The sequence below is a fragment of the Nelusetta ayraudi genome, unplaced genomic scaffold (assembly GCF_046127955.1).
Source record: "Nelusetta ayraudi isolate G7.1 ecotype Tasmania unplaced genomic scaffold, CSIRO-AGI_Nayr_v1 ptg000013l, whole genome shotgun sequence".
Taxonomy (NCBI): Eukaryota; Metazoa; Chordata; class Actinopteri; order Tetraodontiformes; family Monacanthidae; genus Nelusetta; species Nelusetta ayraudi.
In genome coordinates this window covers 4382194-4397242 of record NW_027466063.1, presented here as the reverse complement: position 1 = coordinate 4397242, position 15049 = coordinate 4382194, and the positions used below count along the sequence as shown (strand labels likewise).

General features: G+C 45.4%; 1 protein-coding gene across 6 annotated transcripts in view; it reads right to left on the bottom strand.

Moving 5' to 3' along the window:
• Window positions 1–619: 619 nt before the first annotated feature.
• ap3d1 (adaptor related protein complex 3 subunit delta 1) overlaps window positions 620–15049 on the bottom strand; it is a 22069-nt gene continuing 7639 nt past the window's right edge. Inside the window, exons 12-34 of one of the 6 annotated variants that reach the window (XM_076022964.1) lie at window positions 14742–14887; window positions 14487–14635; window positions 13929–14159; window positions 13412–13643; window positions 13169–13314; window positions 12921–13062; window positions 12700–12771; window positions 12055–12130; window positions 11735–11934; window positions 11419–11492; window positions 10492–10515; window positions 9324–9480; window positions 9009–9183; window positions 7004–7122; window positions 6731–6886; window positions 6521–6568; window positions 6006–6026; window positions 5047–5236; window positions 4812–4900; window positions 4422–4507; window positions 4038–4159; window positions 3250–3329; window positions 620–3144 (exon numbers count right to left, since the gene is read on the bottom strand). In XM_076022964.1, coding sequence (XP_075879079.1) covers window positions 3049–3144; window positions 3250–3329; window positions 4038–4159; window positions 4422–4507; window positions 4812–4900; window positions 5047–5236; window positions 6006–6026; window positions 6521–6568; window positions 6731–6886; window positions 7004–7122; window positions 9009–9183; window positions 9324–9480; window positions 10492–10515; window positions 11419–11492; window positions 11735–11934; window positions 12055–12130; window positions 12700–12771; window positions 12921–13062; window positions 13169–13314; window positions 13412–13643; window positions 13929–14159; window positions 14487–14635; window positions 14742–14887 — 2831 coding nt within the window. In that variant the 3' untranslated portion in view covers window positions 620–3048. Of the gene's footprint in view, window positions 3145–3249; window positions 3330–4037; window positions 4160–4421; window positions 4508–4811; window positions 4901–5046; window positions 5237–6005; window positions 6027–6520; window positions 6569–6730; window positions 6887–7003; window positions 7139–9008; window positions 9184–9323; window positions 9481–10491; window positions 10516–11418; window positions 11493–11734; window positions 11935–12054; window positions 12131–12699; window positions 12772–12920; window positions 13063–13168; window positions 13315–13411; window positions 13644–13928; window positions 14160–14486; window positions 14636–14741; window positions 14888–15049 lie in introns of all 6 variants that reach the window. The other 5 variants (XM_076022965.1, XM_076022963.1, XM_076022966.1 and 2 more) reach the window with 5 other exon arrangements.

Sequence of the window (15049 nt, the reverse complement as noted above, 5' to 3'; positions counted from 1 at the left end):
CCAACATGCCACTCACAATAATACTATTAATTTATCTAAAACAAGATTTTTTAAAAAATGGCTTGGAGCGTTGTCAATATTCTCAACATGAAGCGAGAACTGGGGAGTATATTTTGAAAATCCAATAAGGGAAACCTCATGTGGGTCGTTGCCTTGACGTCAGCGAAGGTGTTGTTCGAGAAGATAAACTTTCAGACTTTTTGCCTTAGAATTTTTTTTTTTTTTTTTTTCTGTATGCAAAATTTTTCATCAAGCCAGTCCCCAACTTTGCACACCAGCGATACATCCTTTTTTCAGTGATCATACATCAAAACAAATCGTATTTAAATATATGTGGATATTCTGATTTCACAAAAAAACAACAAAAAAACAGCATGACAACCACTTATAGCGTTTTTATTTATTTATTTTTATTCTGGGAAGAATTTAAAAGGGACAAGATAATTTGTTTTCCCCCCTTTGAAACATTTTACAGCTTTATGAATATGGAGAAATAAAGACACAACCTTTAGAAATTGAGTCACGTGAGAGATCTTTTTTTTTTTTTAAATGTCACAAGCCATATGCGGCCAAAAAAAGTCACTCTAACCGAACTGATAGAGAATTAAGACAGAGTGTGTTGCCCCTCAGTACACTGCTTTATTTGACCTCTTCTACTCAACCTTTCATTCAGAGCACCGTGCCCTCAGTGTCACGATCACCAAACTGAACCCCTTCATTCCCCAGTGTTTAATAATTTAAAACATTCAAAGATATCACTTGTTTTTTTGTTCAAATTGTCTGAACTTAGAACAGATAAAAACACAATGCCATCAAAAAGACAAGTAAACTTTGTAAAAAAAAAAAAAAAAAAAAAAAATGGAATGACAAGTTTGTTTTTTTCAATGCATGTTAATAGAACAAAATAGGAAAAAATGAAAGTGAACATTCCTACTCATGCAATACACAAATTGAATCAAATATGAATATAAAACAATCAGAATTGAGGCAATGATATTATGTTTTTGTTTCAGATTCATCGTTTCCAGGACCAGAGAGTAGATACACAATTTGTTTGACATTCCTAAAACAAAGCTGATCATCTTGGTACTTAAGATTCTACTGCTGGACAGAAGATTCCATGGAATGGCTGACTTTATCTCCAGGTAACACATATTTAGTATTTATTTTTATCTACAAAGTGAACAGATGAAGTGAAGAGGGCCTCGCCAGTGAATGTGACCACAATCGCTACCGAGTCAGTTTTGTCTTGCTACTACAGGGTGGAGTCGTAGTGAACCGGGGGAGTTGGTGACATCAGACATGAACAACAAAACAAAAGCACCCATGACCAAAGATGGTCATTTGGCTTCTTCATGCCAATAAACAAAATAGTAGCAAGGCAAGGAGGGGAAGAAAAAAAAAACAATCCGGGTATATCTGGGTGCACGGCTGCTGGATCTAAATCTGAGGTGCAGCTACTCTGATGCAAAGGTAGAACAGGCAGGAGGGTTTTTACACAGAGAGAGAGAAACGACTGCGTCCTGCTCAGGAAAGAGTGGACGCGTGATTACAATGGACGCCACGTTGCCCAATACTGACTTGAAAGGGAACTTAAAACCACTCGCCGGTCTCCCCTTACGGAGAGAACAACTTCAGCAACTTGATCCCCAGCTGGTTTGACTAAAAAAAGGGGGGATGGTGACGTAACATTGTCATCCTTTACCAAGACACAAGCCGGCAGTGCTTTCTGACAGAATGAACGGTCGTTCATTTGACCACTTAGCACAAAAAAGGGGCCTGACATTTTATATGAGAGAAATTATCACAATTATATATCTTATACATGTGTATTATCTTTTCTACATCGAACCAAACCGTCTGACAGTTGCACTGCTGGGATGATATTAAATCATGTTGTGCGCATCTCATGTAGTCTAGTTTTACACCTCGGCTCTCAGATTACTTTTTATTGAATGGAAACAGAACTGACAAGTCGGAGGCTCTTGCGGGGTACAAACTGCAGCTTGGCACAGTTGTTTTCGGGGGTGGGGGTGGGGAAGGGTGTAGGTCAGTGGATCTACTGCAGAGGCCGGGCTCTTTGAGACTGCTGATGTTCTGGAGGAGGTCAGACTACCCCGTCAAAGGCACAGAGCAAAAACCTCTGGTTGGTCTACACAGAAATCACCTGTTCCTGGAAGTTTAAAGCCAACGCCTCAACATGTCGCTTTGGTTTCTTCTCCGCACTACTTTCACTTCCGTTGCCAAGTGTCTGGTCTTCTCCAGACACCACGTCAGCGCTGGCTGAGTTCCAGTCTATTTTTTTTCTGTTTGTTTGTTTGTCTTTTAGCCGACCCGTCCGAAGAGAGTCGGTCCTGCGAAGTTTACATTTGAGCAGCATGCACACCGATGTCGAGGTGAGCAAAACAAAGACGGTGAGACAAAAGGCGCAGACGGGTTTGAAAAAAAAAGAGAGGAAAGAACAGAAAGAAAGAAAAGGAAAGTGACAAACAGGAACAAACAAAGACAACAAAAAAACCCTCAAAAACAGTAAAAACATAACTCAACCATTAACAGCAAAAGTCCAGTTGTCAATATTACATTACGAGACTGTCACACACTGCTGACAAAGTGGAGGGCAGGCGGGTGCACCGAGAGCATCTGCTGACAGAGGATCAGTACAGAGTCAAGAGTCGGGGAGGAATCGAGGTGTACAAACCAGGGAGTAAAAAATAAAAGGATTTGTACGGAGGAAAGGACGAACAAGCAGTGAGTCTGTAAAAAAAAAAAAAAAAAAATGAGAGGAGAGAATGAGTGAGAGTGACAGAGAGAGAGGGAGAGAGAGAAGTGTCACGGAGGAGCGACAGAGTGCTGGACGCTGAAGGAGGTGGGGTCACAGGGGGAATCTGGCAGATCTAAGGACTAATAAATAGTGCGATACTGAAAAGTGCCAGCCGCAGTGTTTTTCTTCTTCTTCGTAACATGATTATGTTGTGTTTCAGCATAGGGGGGCAAGGGAGGAGGAGGTCACGGAGGGGTCACGGGCACCCTGGGGGCTGTGGGACACAATCAGCACTGGGAGAAGGTCTGCTTGATCTCGTCCAGCACGTTCCCCAGCAGCGTCGGCTCGTCACACTTGGCATCGATGGACACCGTCTGACCGGACTGCAGGTGAGAGATAAGAGCAGTGTTAGACTGCCTGGTTTTCAGCTTTATCACCGAGGATGAGAGGAGGGGGGGGGGGGGGGGGGGATCGATCGCTTCACTCACGGTCTTGACCAGCAGACAGACGTGGTGACCCTGGATGGACCTGCTGTACATGGAGGCACAGGAGTCGATCCTCTCGACCACTGAGAGACAGACAAGGGTCGGCAGCACGTTAGACTTTTTCAGACAGGGCTCCGCCTGACATCGTAATAATACATTTTATTCATAGAGCGCTTTTCAAAGTCCTCAAAGACAAAGAAAAGGTTAAAAAACACATCAGAATAAAATTGGCAGCTGAAATACTTGAAAATATCCCAACAAATAAATCAAGGATGTGGAGTAAAATTAGAGAAAACAAGGAGGTGATTAACAATTGTAGTTAATAAGTAACATAACAGTAATTAAACGTTAAAAGCAGTCGGGAAAAGATGCGTTTGGTGGTAAGTCAGTACAGTCACAGATGTAGGTTGGGAGTGAGTTCCAGAGGGTGAGGGCAGCAGCAGAGGTTTGTCATAAACATGGCTGTTTATGACACACGGTCGGAGTTGGCCAAATCACACACACATGCCTTCACTTAAAGTCCCAGAAACATAAAATACTAGCTTTCATGCACCGTAATGATGGTGATAAATCCATGACAAACATTGTCTGTGTGTGAAAAACCTTCAACCATGTGGGATTTTGTTCTCTGACAAAAGCTTTGAGCAGTGAACGGCAGGACGTGTGTGTGTTTTCTTTTACTTTTTCTCCTTTGATTTCGAACATGAAAACAGGACCGTGTCGGAACCACACCAAGAACGCCAAGAGGAACACAATTAAGAAGAAAGAAAAGCCATGTGTGCGTCTTGTACCAGAGAAATGGTGGTGGAAGCAGATCCTGGCCAGTAGGTGGTGGAAGGGCATGTCGACACCCTCCAGTCTGACTGAACTGCCCTTCAGGTCGCCCGACTCCAGCAGCTTCGCAAAAGCATCACTGACAGAGAAAAAAAAAACAATGACAGGAGGTCAGATTCCAGTTACTCCGATCAGAAACAAGACAGAGCAAAAAGAGGCAACAGGAAGTGGAGACTCCAAACCCCAAGATTAAGGCATCATCATTAATCAACAGGTCCAAGTTTTTCACATAAAATATAATAATCAAGACGTTCAATCAGACGTCTACCAGTGTTCTTTAAACAACACAAAATATGAAAACCGCTACATCACAACGACATTAAATGACACCGCACACCAACCTGTAGCATGGAGTAGTGATTAGGTAGGAGGTGCAGGTAAAGTGCAGTTTGAAGTCCAGTTTCTCATGAGTTGAAGAGTCCTCGTTCTGTGGAGGCACGACAACAAGTCCAGAGAATCAATAAAGTCACGCTGCACTTCACTCATTCCAAAAAAAAAAGTGCAGTGGGATCTGGGTGAAGGGGAAAGTTACTAAAGTGAAACTTCACAAGAAAACACCACCCAAATGCTACCACTAAAGCAGGTATAAAGACACAGTGAGACTGATAACAAGAACAAATCTATGAGGAAACAAAAAAAAGGTTCCCGTTTGACATGCAGAAAAGTTTAAATCGCTAAAATCATGAATCATAAATTCATGACTGCGTGCGTTTCTGCTTTTACTGACTGACCTTTACTATGAAAGTGAGCGTTCCCTTCAGTTTCTGCTGCATCACGATGCTCTGTACAGTGAAGACAAAGCGCGCCTCATTGGACACCCCTGAGAGAAAAAATGTTTTGTTAACAGCAGCGTAATAACCACACAGTAAACACGGAGACAAAAAAAGGGGGAAATCATTCACTATTAAGCAAGTCTCGTTTTGTTATTGTCCATGACAGGTGTGCGATGTGCAGGCAATGACTGACCAGGGGGCAGTTGGAAGGGGACAGTGAGGCCGTCATGTGGACCCGAGCCCTCCGGCCTCTGCAGCTTGGAGTTCAGAGAGTCCAGGACATTGAACTCCATGGACTTGAGGAAGCTGTCACACTTGTTCTCAAATATAATGGAGACCACCACCTGGCTTCCATCCTGCAGGTTCCCCTGGATGTCGTACACCTGGGAGGGAAAAAAGAAAAAAAAGAAAGAAACTTAGGAAGGTTTTGGAAAGGTATTCCCCGAAAGACTCACGTGAAGCGGGAGATCAGAAATGGCTTAATACAGAACACTTCCACAGCAAAATCCGATAAGCAAACCACAGAACCCATGACTTTTTGTTAGAAACTGGTTCAAGAATAGGCGCAAAGTCACAAGCAAGAATCCAAGCAATAGGCACCCTGTTTGAAAAGACTGCAAGAAGGTGCTTTTCAATGAGCGCTGAAATTGGGAAATGTAAACCCTCTGACATACAACACTATATTTTTGTTCATTCATTTTGGGAATTTTTCAAAGACAGATTTTTTGAAAAAGATGAAGAAAAAAAAAAATCACACGGTGTGATGGGGCAGGAGCCACTAGAGGGGAGAAATTCAATATAGAACCTCTGACTTTGAAGATGTCCCTCTACATGGCTGCTCCCATTTCTAAATGACTTTCCCAGTTTAGTTTCAAACATCCCCGATTAGCAGTATGGAACACGAATAAACCTTCACAACAGAAAGAAACAGAACGTCCACTGCCATGTGTCTGGCAACTGGCTTCATGTAAGAGGAGGAAACACGTTTTTTCTTTGCTGTTGCACGACCTCACTGCATGGAAATAAAGTTATTGTGTTTCATTGGCATGACAAGTTTTGGAAAGTTGTCTAGCGAGCAGCAGCAGGAAAGGAGAGAAACACATCGAGGAGGAGGCTGAAGAACTCTGTCATGGACAGGAATCATACTGGTACCTCATCTGCATCCTCCATCATCTTAAAAAGGGAGAAGAGACATGGATACGTGATTTTAAGCTCCTGATTCCTTCCGTGTAAACAGGACTAAGCAACACAGAGAGGTTGAGCTTTTTCCCCCAATGTTACTGAATTGCTAAAATTGCAGATTTTTTTTTTTTTTAACAAATAGGAAAGTTGCTTTGACAGCGTCACTGCACTGTGCTTCAACCATGTCGACTGAGGGCAAACATCACATGGTCGCTCAGATGATCAAACGGGCTCCTTCTTTTCTCCAACGGCATAAAACTGCGCGCTGCGATCTTGCACGGGGACACAAGATTAAAGTAAAACTGCTGATCGATCTCTAATGTGAAAATCTGATTAGTCGACTGAAATAAAAGACACAAAACGCTTGAAAGGCCAGCTGACACCTGACCGAAGAGCTTTTGGATAGAAAGGAGCGTATCCGTAGGATTAGCATGGACGCTGCTTTACAAGTGACCACTGAACTGGCTGAAGTTGGCGTCACTCACCATCTTGATGTAAGAGTTCTCAGCGAGCAGGCAGTAATTGGACATGGGCTGTAAAAGAGAGAGAGAGAGAGAGAGAGAGAGAGAGAGAGAGGGGAGCTGGTCTGAGATAAGAACGCTTCGCAGTCACTCAGTGTGCACAACCAGGCAACACGAGGCAAACCAGGCATGACGTCAAACAGCGGCTGTTGCGCCGACGTGGTGATCACTGACCGGCAGAGGCTCTTCCTCCTCCACCGTGCCATTCTGCACCGAGTCCTCCCCGCCCCCGTCGCTGTGGTGGTGATGGTGATGGTGCTTCTTCTTCTTTTTCTTCTCCTTCTCTTCCTTCTCCTTTTTCTGCTTCTTCTTCTTGTGTTTGGAGGATTTCTGGTGAGAGGGTGGAAAGACGATTGCGTGCTGTCAGGCCGGCGTCAATGTGAATCTCAAACAGGGACCAACGCACTTCCTTAGTTGCTAACTGTTGCATCATCGGCGGTGACTCACAGTCTCGTCCACCTCGGCGTCTTTGGGCTCATCCGGCTCCGATTCCGGCGCCGTGGCTGAGGCTGCCTCGGGCACTGGGTCTGCTTCTGCCGCTGCCGCTGCTGCTGCTGCTGCTGCTACTACTGTTGCCGCTTCCTGTTTACACACACGTCGCAATAAAAGAAACACATGCGCACATTAGCGGTAAACAAACAGCATGCCACACACACACACACACAAAGAGGATTTCCTGTTTCTGTGTCGGCAGATGGACGGAAGTGGAGTTAGTGAGATCATTCATAAAATTAGAACGCGATCGACAGCAACCTGCGTAACTCGGTCACGACCCAAATATTACAGAGGTGCGCTGATCCAAATCGAAATGATGGAGAAGGCACTCAAGGTGTGAAGCAGATCTCATTACTGTGGAGAGTATATTATCTCCATCAATATTTGACAGAGGTGAGAACAGCACACTTGCTTCGCTAAATTGAATTTATCTAATGTATCCCAGGTGGCAGAGAGCCAACAGAAAGTGGGAGGCAAAATAATAATTATTATTATTATTTTTTTTTTACCCAGTTACAGCAATACATGAATAATACAACCTTTTAACTTCCTCTACTCATCACTTTCAGAGCAACGATTCCCAGACCCAAACAAACAAACATGCACAAACACAGGACGTGACAGCGGAAACAAATGGCTCTGAGTGAATCAGACTCCCAAGGGTCCGAGGCAACTTCAGACGCACCGACACAACAGTGACAACAGCAAAAGGACCTGCTGAAGCCTGACAAAAGCTGAGGAGAAGTACCTAGTGAGACAAGTCCACACACACGCATGCTAGGAAACACAGAGAAGCTGGAGAATGGAAGAGGAGAGTGATGTGCTGTGTGACCTGTGAAGGAAGGTTTGCATCAAAACACGTGTGCGGAACAAGACTGAAATCAGGGTGCGATGTGCAGAGAGGAAACAAAAAAAAGACAAAAAAAAGAAATACAATGGAATTACAGGAAGCTCATGGAAGCGGAGTGGACGATCTGATAAGAGAGAGAGAGAGAGAGAGAGAGAGAGAGAGAGAGAGAGAGAGAGAGAGAGAGAGAGAGAGAGAGCAAGGGCGACTCAACCTGGCTGTTAGAGGGCGCTGGAGCATTTGAGAGCCAGAAATCCAGATCCGTAACCTGGAGGAGGGAGGGAGGGAGGGAAAGGAGTAGGAGGAGGTGAGGACCAAACAGCTTCTGTGTCTCTCAACTATTCATGAAAAAAAGGAGGATACAGAGGTTACACTGTTGGATTTCATGAATAAATCAACTATTTGGCTGGGGGGGAGGGATGGGAGCACTCGGTTACGAGGAGGCCAACACTGGATCACTACAGGCTCATTGACCAGTAGGAGGGGAGGAGCTAGTGGAGCGCTGAGTTAGTGGTTTGCGTGTCAAATTTAGCAGATTCTCAAACCCCCAATTTACACCAAAAGCGTCTGCGGTGCGTTTGCGTCTCCGCGGCCACTGAAGTCAGTGTGCAAGAGCACACCAGGCGTGGCGCAGGCACGCTTCAGAAGCAACCACTGAAGTCAATGATGACACGGTGGATCTGGCTGACTTTCATCATAATGAACAATGTGCTGGATTTTGTTTTTCTATGTGCTGGATTTTATTGTGAAACGTCAACGTGACTCATTGGCTCCAGCGCTGTCCAGTTCGGCCGTCAAATAATGAAGCAGATTTCACCTTAAATCTGAAACTATGATGAACAAAATGCATGTAGACTTTAAATACCTGCATTTTGTTTGATACCAGCAGTTTGGTTTATTATTATTTTTCTTTTTTACACCCAGCGATACTTGCAGAAGAGTTTTGTTTCACTGTGGTTTTCTTTAAATACACTTGTAAATTGGGGGTTGGGCTACAAATTTCACAAAATTACAGAACGCACTTTTGTCGTCTTGCCGAAATCAGATCTCAGACACTCTTGTCGCTAGGAAGAAAATGCCTGATAAATATACATTAACAAACAAACACACACACCTCAGCGCTGGTGGAGGTGGCCGCGACCTCAGCGACCTCATTGGTTTCTTCTGATTGGACCACAGGTTCATCCGCCTGGCCCACAGGTTCATCCACCTGGCCGCCCATCAGATCTTCCTCCTTCTCTCCATGCTTGTGTTTCTTCTTCTTCTTCTTCTCCTCTTTGCTCTTCTGCGGAGGGGGACAAGCAGAGCGGTGAAGACTCTTCGCGCCATGATTGTCAGCTGCTCTCGTCGTTCTCCGCCTCATTCCTAGAACGGAAGAAGCGCAATACTCCCCTACTGGGGGACGCGGCGTCATTTCTCCCTCACCTTCCTCTCCCTGTCCTTGTCTTTCTTCTCCCGCTTCTCTTTGCTGCTTTTCTTCTTGGGCTCTTGCGAAGCAGCCTCTCCGTCTTCCACCGGGCTCTTCGGGGCCTCGGCGGCACGGTGGGACCTGACGGGCAGCTTCTCGGTGTCTGCAAGCGGCCTGACAAGCGAAATGGCAAAGAGGGAAAATCAGACCCGGGAAGGACGGTGGTGAGATGTCGTTACATAGCCGGGGAAAAAAAATTGACGGCGCTTCCTTCAACTTCGATGTGAGTTTGTTAAAAAGAAAGAAAAAAAAATCTGACGAACGATGCAACAATCCCAAAGTTTTTCAGGCAAACGTTCTGCAGCAGCCAGGTCTCATACAAAGCGTTAAGGTGAAGTCATTCTCTTGCAGAGCTTCAAGCACTTCCAATTCTCAGACCTCACAAAACTGCGGAATAAAATTCATGTCTGTGAAATTGACAAGAGCTGTCAAAATCTTTTTTTCTCCCATCTAGGCTCCTCTTTTTAAGGTCCAGCATGCACTACAGCCCCCTGCTGGTGGTACTCTATAAAAACAAACCGTTTGCTCTCACAGCACAACACTAAGACATACAGAAAACTTATAACTATATGTAAACTTTTGCATGATTCACACTGCATTTAGATCAAATTGATAAAAATATTCAATCATGGTGTTACCTTTAATTTTAACCAACTTATCTAGTCCCAAAATTAAAAATCTTATGTGAAGAAAATCTGCACAAAATCTGAACAAAAGAAAGCTGCTTCCTACAAGCATGATGTTGAAAATGCCAGGAAGAAAGGCAGTAAAAGATCCTGAGAAACTCAGCTGCAACTCCACAAAATTATTACAGTGATATATTCCTGTTGTAGAAGGTGCTACTGGTGCTGTTAAAGTGATGGGAGCAGAATCTGAGGAAAGGGAATATGCAACATCACACTACGCTATCTCATAAATACTAAAAACACAAGAGATAAGAGAATAAAGAGGAAGAGCGGGAATGGGAAGCAGCAGGTGCTGCACACTGAAAGACAGGGAGGCGCTTTAGTCAGCACGAGCAGAAAGAGAGCGAGTAGAGCTACAGAGAGGAGGAGGACAGGCAGAGGCAGTCCACGGCACGCACAGGCTGGACCGGCGTCCTGCTTGCTGGGGGTTGCTACTCACCTTCGCCCAGCTGATTCCATCAAACTGCCCACACAGAGAGGCAGTAAGTGGGTGTGTGCAGGCACAGAGAAGGGGGAAGCAAAAAAAGCAGAAGGCCATCAGAAAAGAGTGAGAGTGGGTAAAAGGGGCCGCGTCACAACCACTATGACGTCCGGTGGAGGTTGTCACACGCACGCACACGCACACACACACACAGAGGCGAGTCAGTCAGAAATGGCTTGCATGTCAAATTGAGCAGAGTCTTCAGCTACAAATTTCACAAATAAATTACAGAATGTAGTTTTGTCGTCTTGCCGGATCGGCTCTCAGACGCTCTTGTCGCTAGGAAGAAAATGCCTGATAAATATACATTAACAGACACACACACACATCGGCTTTGTCTATCTCAGTCGATCAAAGCACAGGGATTGCATTTCCATTACAACAGGGCGAGGCAATTCAGCTTTGAAGCCGTCGGCTGAGCAACAGTTTACTGGTTCATAAACACATTTCCCCGCCACCTGTGGTTTAAGTGACACCCAGTATTTAGAAGAAGATGCTCCAGCTGAGCTGAGGTTTAAAACACTTTTCTGGTTTGCAGCTAATTCTTATATAAATATAAACAATATTTTTATACTGGGTCACACCAACAGTCCAGAGTGAACTGAGCAGGAATACATTGCTCAATCGAACAACGCTTCAGTGAAACTAAATTTCTGACTGACTGACACATCGTTGAATGAATCAACAACAACAAGGTGAGGTATGACCCAGAGGCTCTGTGAGAACAACTGGAAAATCCACATTTTAGCCAGGGACCTAATTAACATTGAATAACTCTCATTCTTATTTTCAGCAAATGAGTCTTGCCAGATGCATAAAAACAAGTCGCTGGAGTCGTCTCCTTTGGGACGGCGCTTATTCTCGTTCTTGGACGAGCAGACTCACTTGTCCAGGTCGATATCCAGGGCTTTATGAGGGTCATTGGGGTCTTTGTCGTCGTCGTCACTTGGTAAGGCATTCTGAACGTAAGAGAGAGTGAACACGGCCTCGGTCAGTCACCGACTTGTTGAAATGAGTCATGAACAATATAATAGAGAAAGTGGGACAGGATGTGCTGAGCCACTGACATCACATGCTGAGTAATGACGGCCGGCCAAACGCAAACAGACTGTGTTCAATCTGTGTGTCTGGTTTAAAAAACAAACAAAACAAAAAAAACAGATTCTGCAGCCAGTGAGGTCTTCACGAGGCTCGGCCATACCTCTGGCATCTCCTCAGTGACGATGTCCACCATGTGAGCCGGGGTGATGTCCTCCTCGCTCTCCGGGCCCGAGTCGTGCTTCCTCCCTCGGCTGCTGCGCTTCTCTTTCCGCTTCTTCTTCTCCTTCTTCTTCTTCTCCGCTCGCTCTTTCTGCCGACGCTCCTCCTCCAGTTTCACATACTGGTCAGACATGGGCAAGCCTGTTGGAGGAAATGTCCATATTAAATGTAACAGGGGGAAAAAGGAAAACAAAAGTTTATTTTTGTTGCTTCACAACGACGGCCAAGGCCGAGCTACTCTGAGTGTTCACTGCGGCTCACCAGGGACTTTGAGAGGCACACTGAGGTCAATGTGGACGACTGGGATGTGTTCCACTCCAGGAGCTTCCTGGTACACCTATAAAGATCATCAAAACAGTTTACATGTTTATTATGGCATATATCAGGGGTTCACACACTTTTTCAACATGCAACCTACTTATAAAACGACCAAGATAACGACCACATAATTAATTAAATATAGTAATAAATAGGATAAAATGGGTTAACATGTTCCCATGTGCATGTACGCTTATAATTGCACAGCAAACTCATGGTTTAAAAGTCTTAAGAAGGTTATAACTGCCTATGTTTAATTTGAAAAGCAAAAATATGTTAATGTCAGGATGTTTTTCAGTATCTTTTTGAGCACGTAGGTTGTGGATAATTGTTGTGTGTGTGTGTGAAACGCATAAGAGGCGAGAAGGAGAAGGAGAAGCTGTCCGACACACAGGTCTCTCTAGCTCTCTCTCTCTCTCTCTCTCTCTTTTATGCCATACGATCCACTGACACTACTATTGCGATCGACCTACACTCGATGTATTGGGCGCTGTATGCTATTGTCATTACTGACACACAGCAGGTTTTCATCCAAGTGGCTCTCTAAAGTTTGCAAAATAACAACCAAGCAGTTTACAGTTGGCAAACCTTCTGAGAGGACGGAGAGGCCTTGATGTAGAAGGGGTTGTTGGCTTGCTCCTGCTTTCTGGCTTCTCTCCTCTGAAAAGTGGTAAACAAAAAACATTTTCACAAGTCAGGAATACGTTTATACACGCACTTTTGCACCTTTTCATCCTCGGTGAATGCATTCATGTGGAGCATGCAAAACTAAAATATATTAAAAGGCTATTTCCCAAAGGCTGGCTCACCCTTGCCAGCTCTTTTTCGTCCACCTCTGTGTGACGGGGTCGAGAGTGTTTGGGCTCCTCCTTGGCGAAGATGGCCTTGGGCTGCTCATCCTCCGACTCGCTCTCTGACGGAGGCTCGTTGATCCAGGCGTCCAAGTCCAGCCTGCGCACACAGCCTCGGTTACGCTTCGGTGTCGCTAACAAGAGCTGAGGGCTTAACAGCTCTACGACTGAGCCGTAGTTGGGCTGCGTTTAATGAGCCGACTCACCCCTCGGGAACAGGAACCTTCTTCTGGGCCTTGGGGGCCACGGGGTTGAGTTCTCCTGCAAACAGAGCGCTGACTTCCTCTGCCACCTCCACGTCCTTCTGCTGCAGCTTCTGGATGTACTTGACCAGCTGCAGGATGCAAGACGCCTGAGAGGAGACAGGGGAAGCGGGACAGAGGTGAAGATCGGCACATGCTGGAGCCGTGCCAGATGAAAAGAAAAAAAAAGAAATCTATCCAACTCACCCTCTCCTGCACCTCCAGGTTGGCGCTCTGGACGAACACCGGCAGCCTGTCGATCATGAGCTGGCTGGTCTCCTGCGCCGCCGTGCTGTTGGTGTTGCCCTCCTGGCTCTTCAGCACGGTGGCAAACAGCTTGGCTGCGTTCTGAACGTACACGGCTTGGATGTGGCCGGGCAGGGTAGCCACCTTGGGACGGAGCATGGCCTCCAGCGTCTGCATCGGGTTCTCCAGGTGCCTGTGGAGGAGGTTGGAGGTCAGGGTGGGGGAAATGTACCTAAACACGCTTTTAGATTTCCTGGTGATGACCCCTGGGTTAGACTGAGACTCAAAACGCAGATTTGATGTGAAGATTCTGTGAACCAAGGCAGCCCTATCAAACGGCTTTGAGTTTATCCTCTAAAATGTGTGCAGGAGGGCCGTTTGCATCAAAATCAAGACATTAAAAACAGCGTTGAAGTGACTCATTGCCCTCTGTTACTTCCGTCAGCTCGAACACTGCGGGACGCTGAGGCATACGTACTCTGAGAATTCGCCGCAGATCCAGGCGGCGGCGTACAGCACTTCGCAAATGCCCATCCGCTGCATGTTGCCTGTGAGGAGGTGGGCGTTGTCCAGCAGAGTGGCCATCTGAGCCACGGCAAAGCCCCGGATGGCTTTGACCCTGATGGCCACGTCGAGCATCTGCGAGGCGATGAGGTGGCCATGCCGCGTGCCCTCCAGCCGGGTCAGCTCCACCAGGATGCTGATGTACCTGTCGGTCAAAGTGGGGGAAGTGCACTCGGCTCATTTATTGGGAAACTATAGATTTTTTTTATTTTTTGAAATTATCTTTTTATTTGGAAAGGCACATTTCCATTGCATACATTAGTCGCAGACTTAGTCATTCAGGGACATTTAGCAAGACGATTACAGAAAATTCATTAGATTTTGGCCTTAATAGTTTTTTTCTGGACTACCACTTGTTTTAGTTGAAAACAATAACGATAACTAAACAGAACAGAGCTGCACCACTTCAGAACATCCAAGCATCAGATTTTCCTTTTTAAACATCAAGAGCAAAAATGCAAACTTCTCTGACCATTCAAAGTTGGTGATGTACTGGTAGTTGCTCTGGCTGCAGATGTCGATGATCTTGGTGAGCAGCTCGTCTCTGTAGGTGGTTCCTTCCGCTTTGTCCACGTGCAGCATCAGCTTCTTCACAATCTCCATCAGGTTCTTCTTGGACACCTGGGATACAGTTGCACGACAGTTGGATTCCAATTTTAGAAGCATTCGTTAGGGAACATCTTATTTTCGACTTGACTCTTCCAGTGGACTGGATGAGTGTCCTCACCATGCCGTAGAGCAGGTCCAGAGCTCGGAGGCGGATGGACTCGTCCTTGTCGTCCAGACACTGTAGGATGAGGTCTTTGTGGGACTGCACCGACTTGGGGTGGGTCTTCAGGATCTTTGACATAGCTAGCAGCCCCAGGTACTTCACTTATAACAAAAAAAAACCCACCAGAAACATGTTAGATGTGCATGTCATGCCTGCTCTCAAAATATGCTTTCTATTTTTTTTTTAGTTTCTATTGCTCATTAAATTACATATTAAAATTATTTCTAAAAACAAGATGTATACCAACATTCTAATATATGACA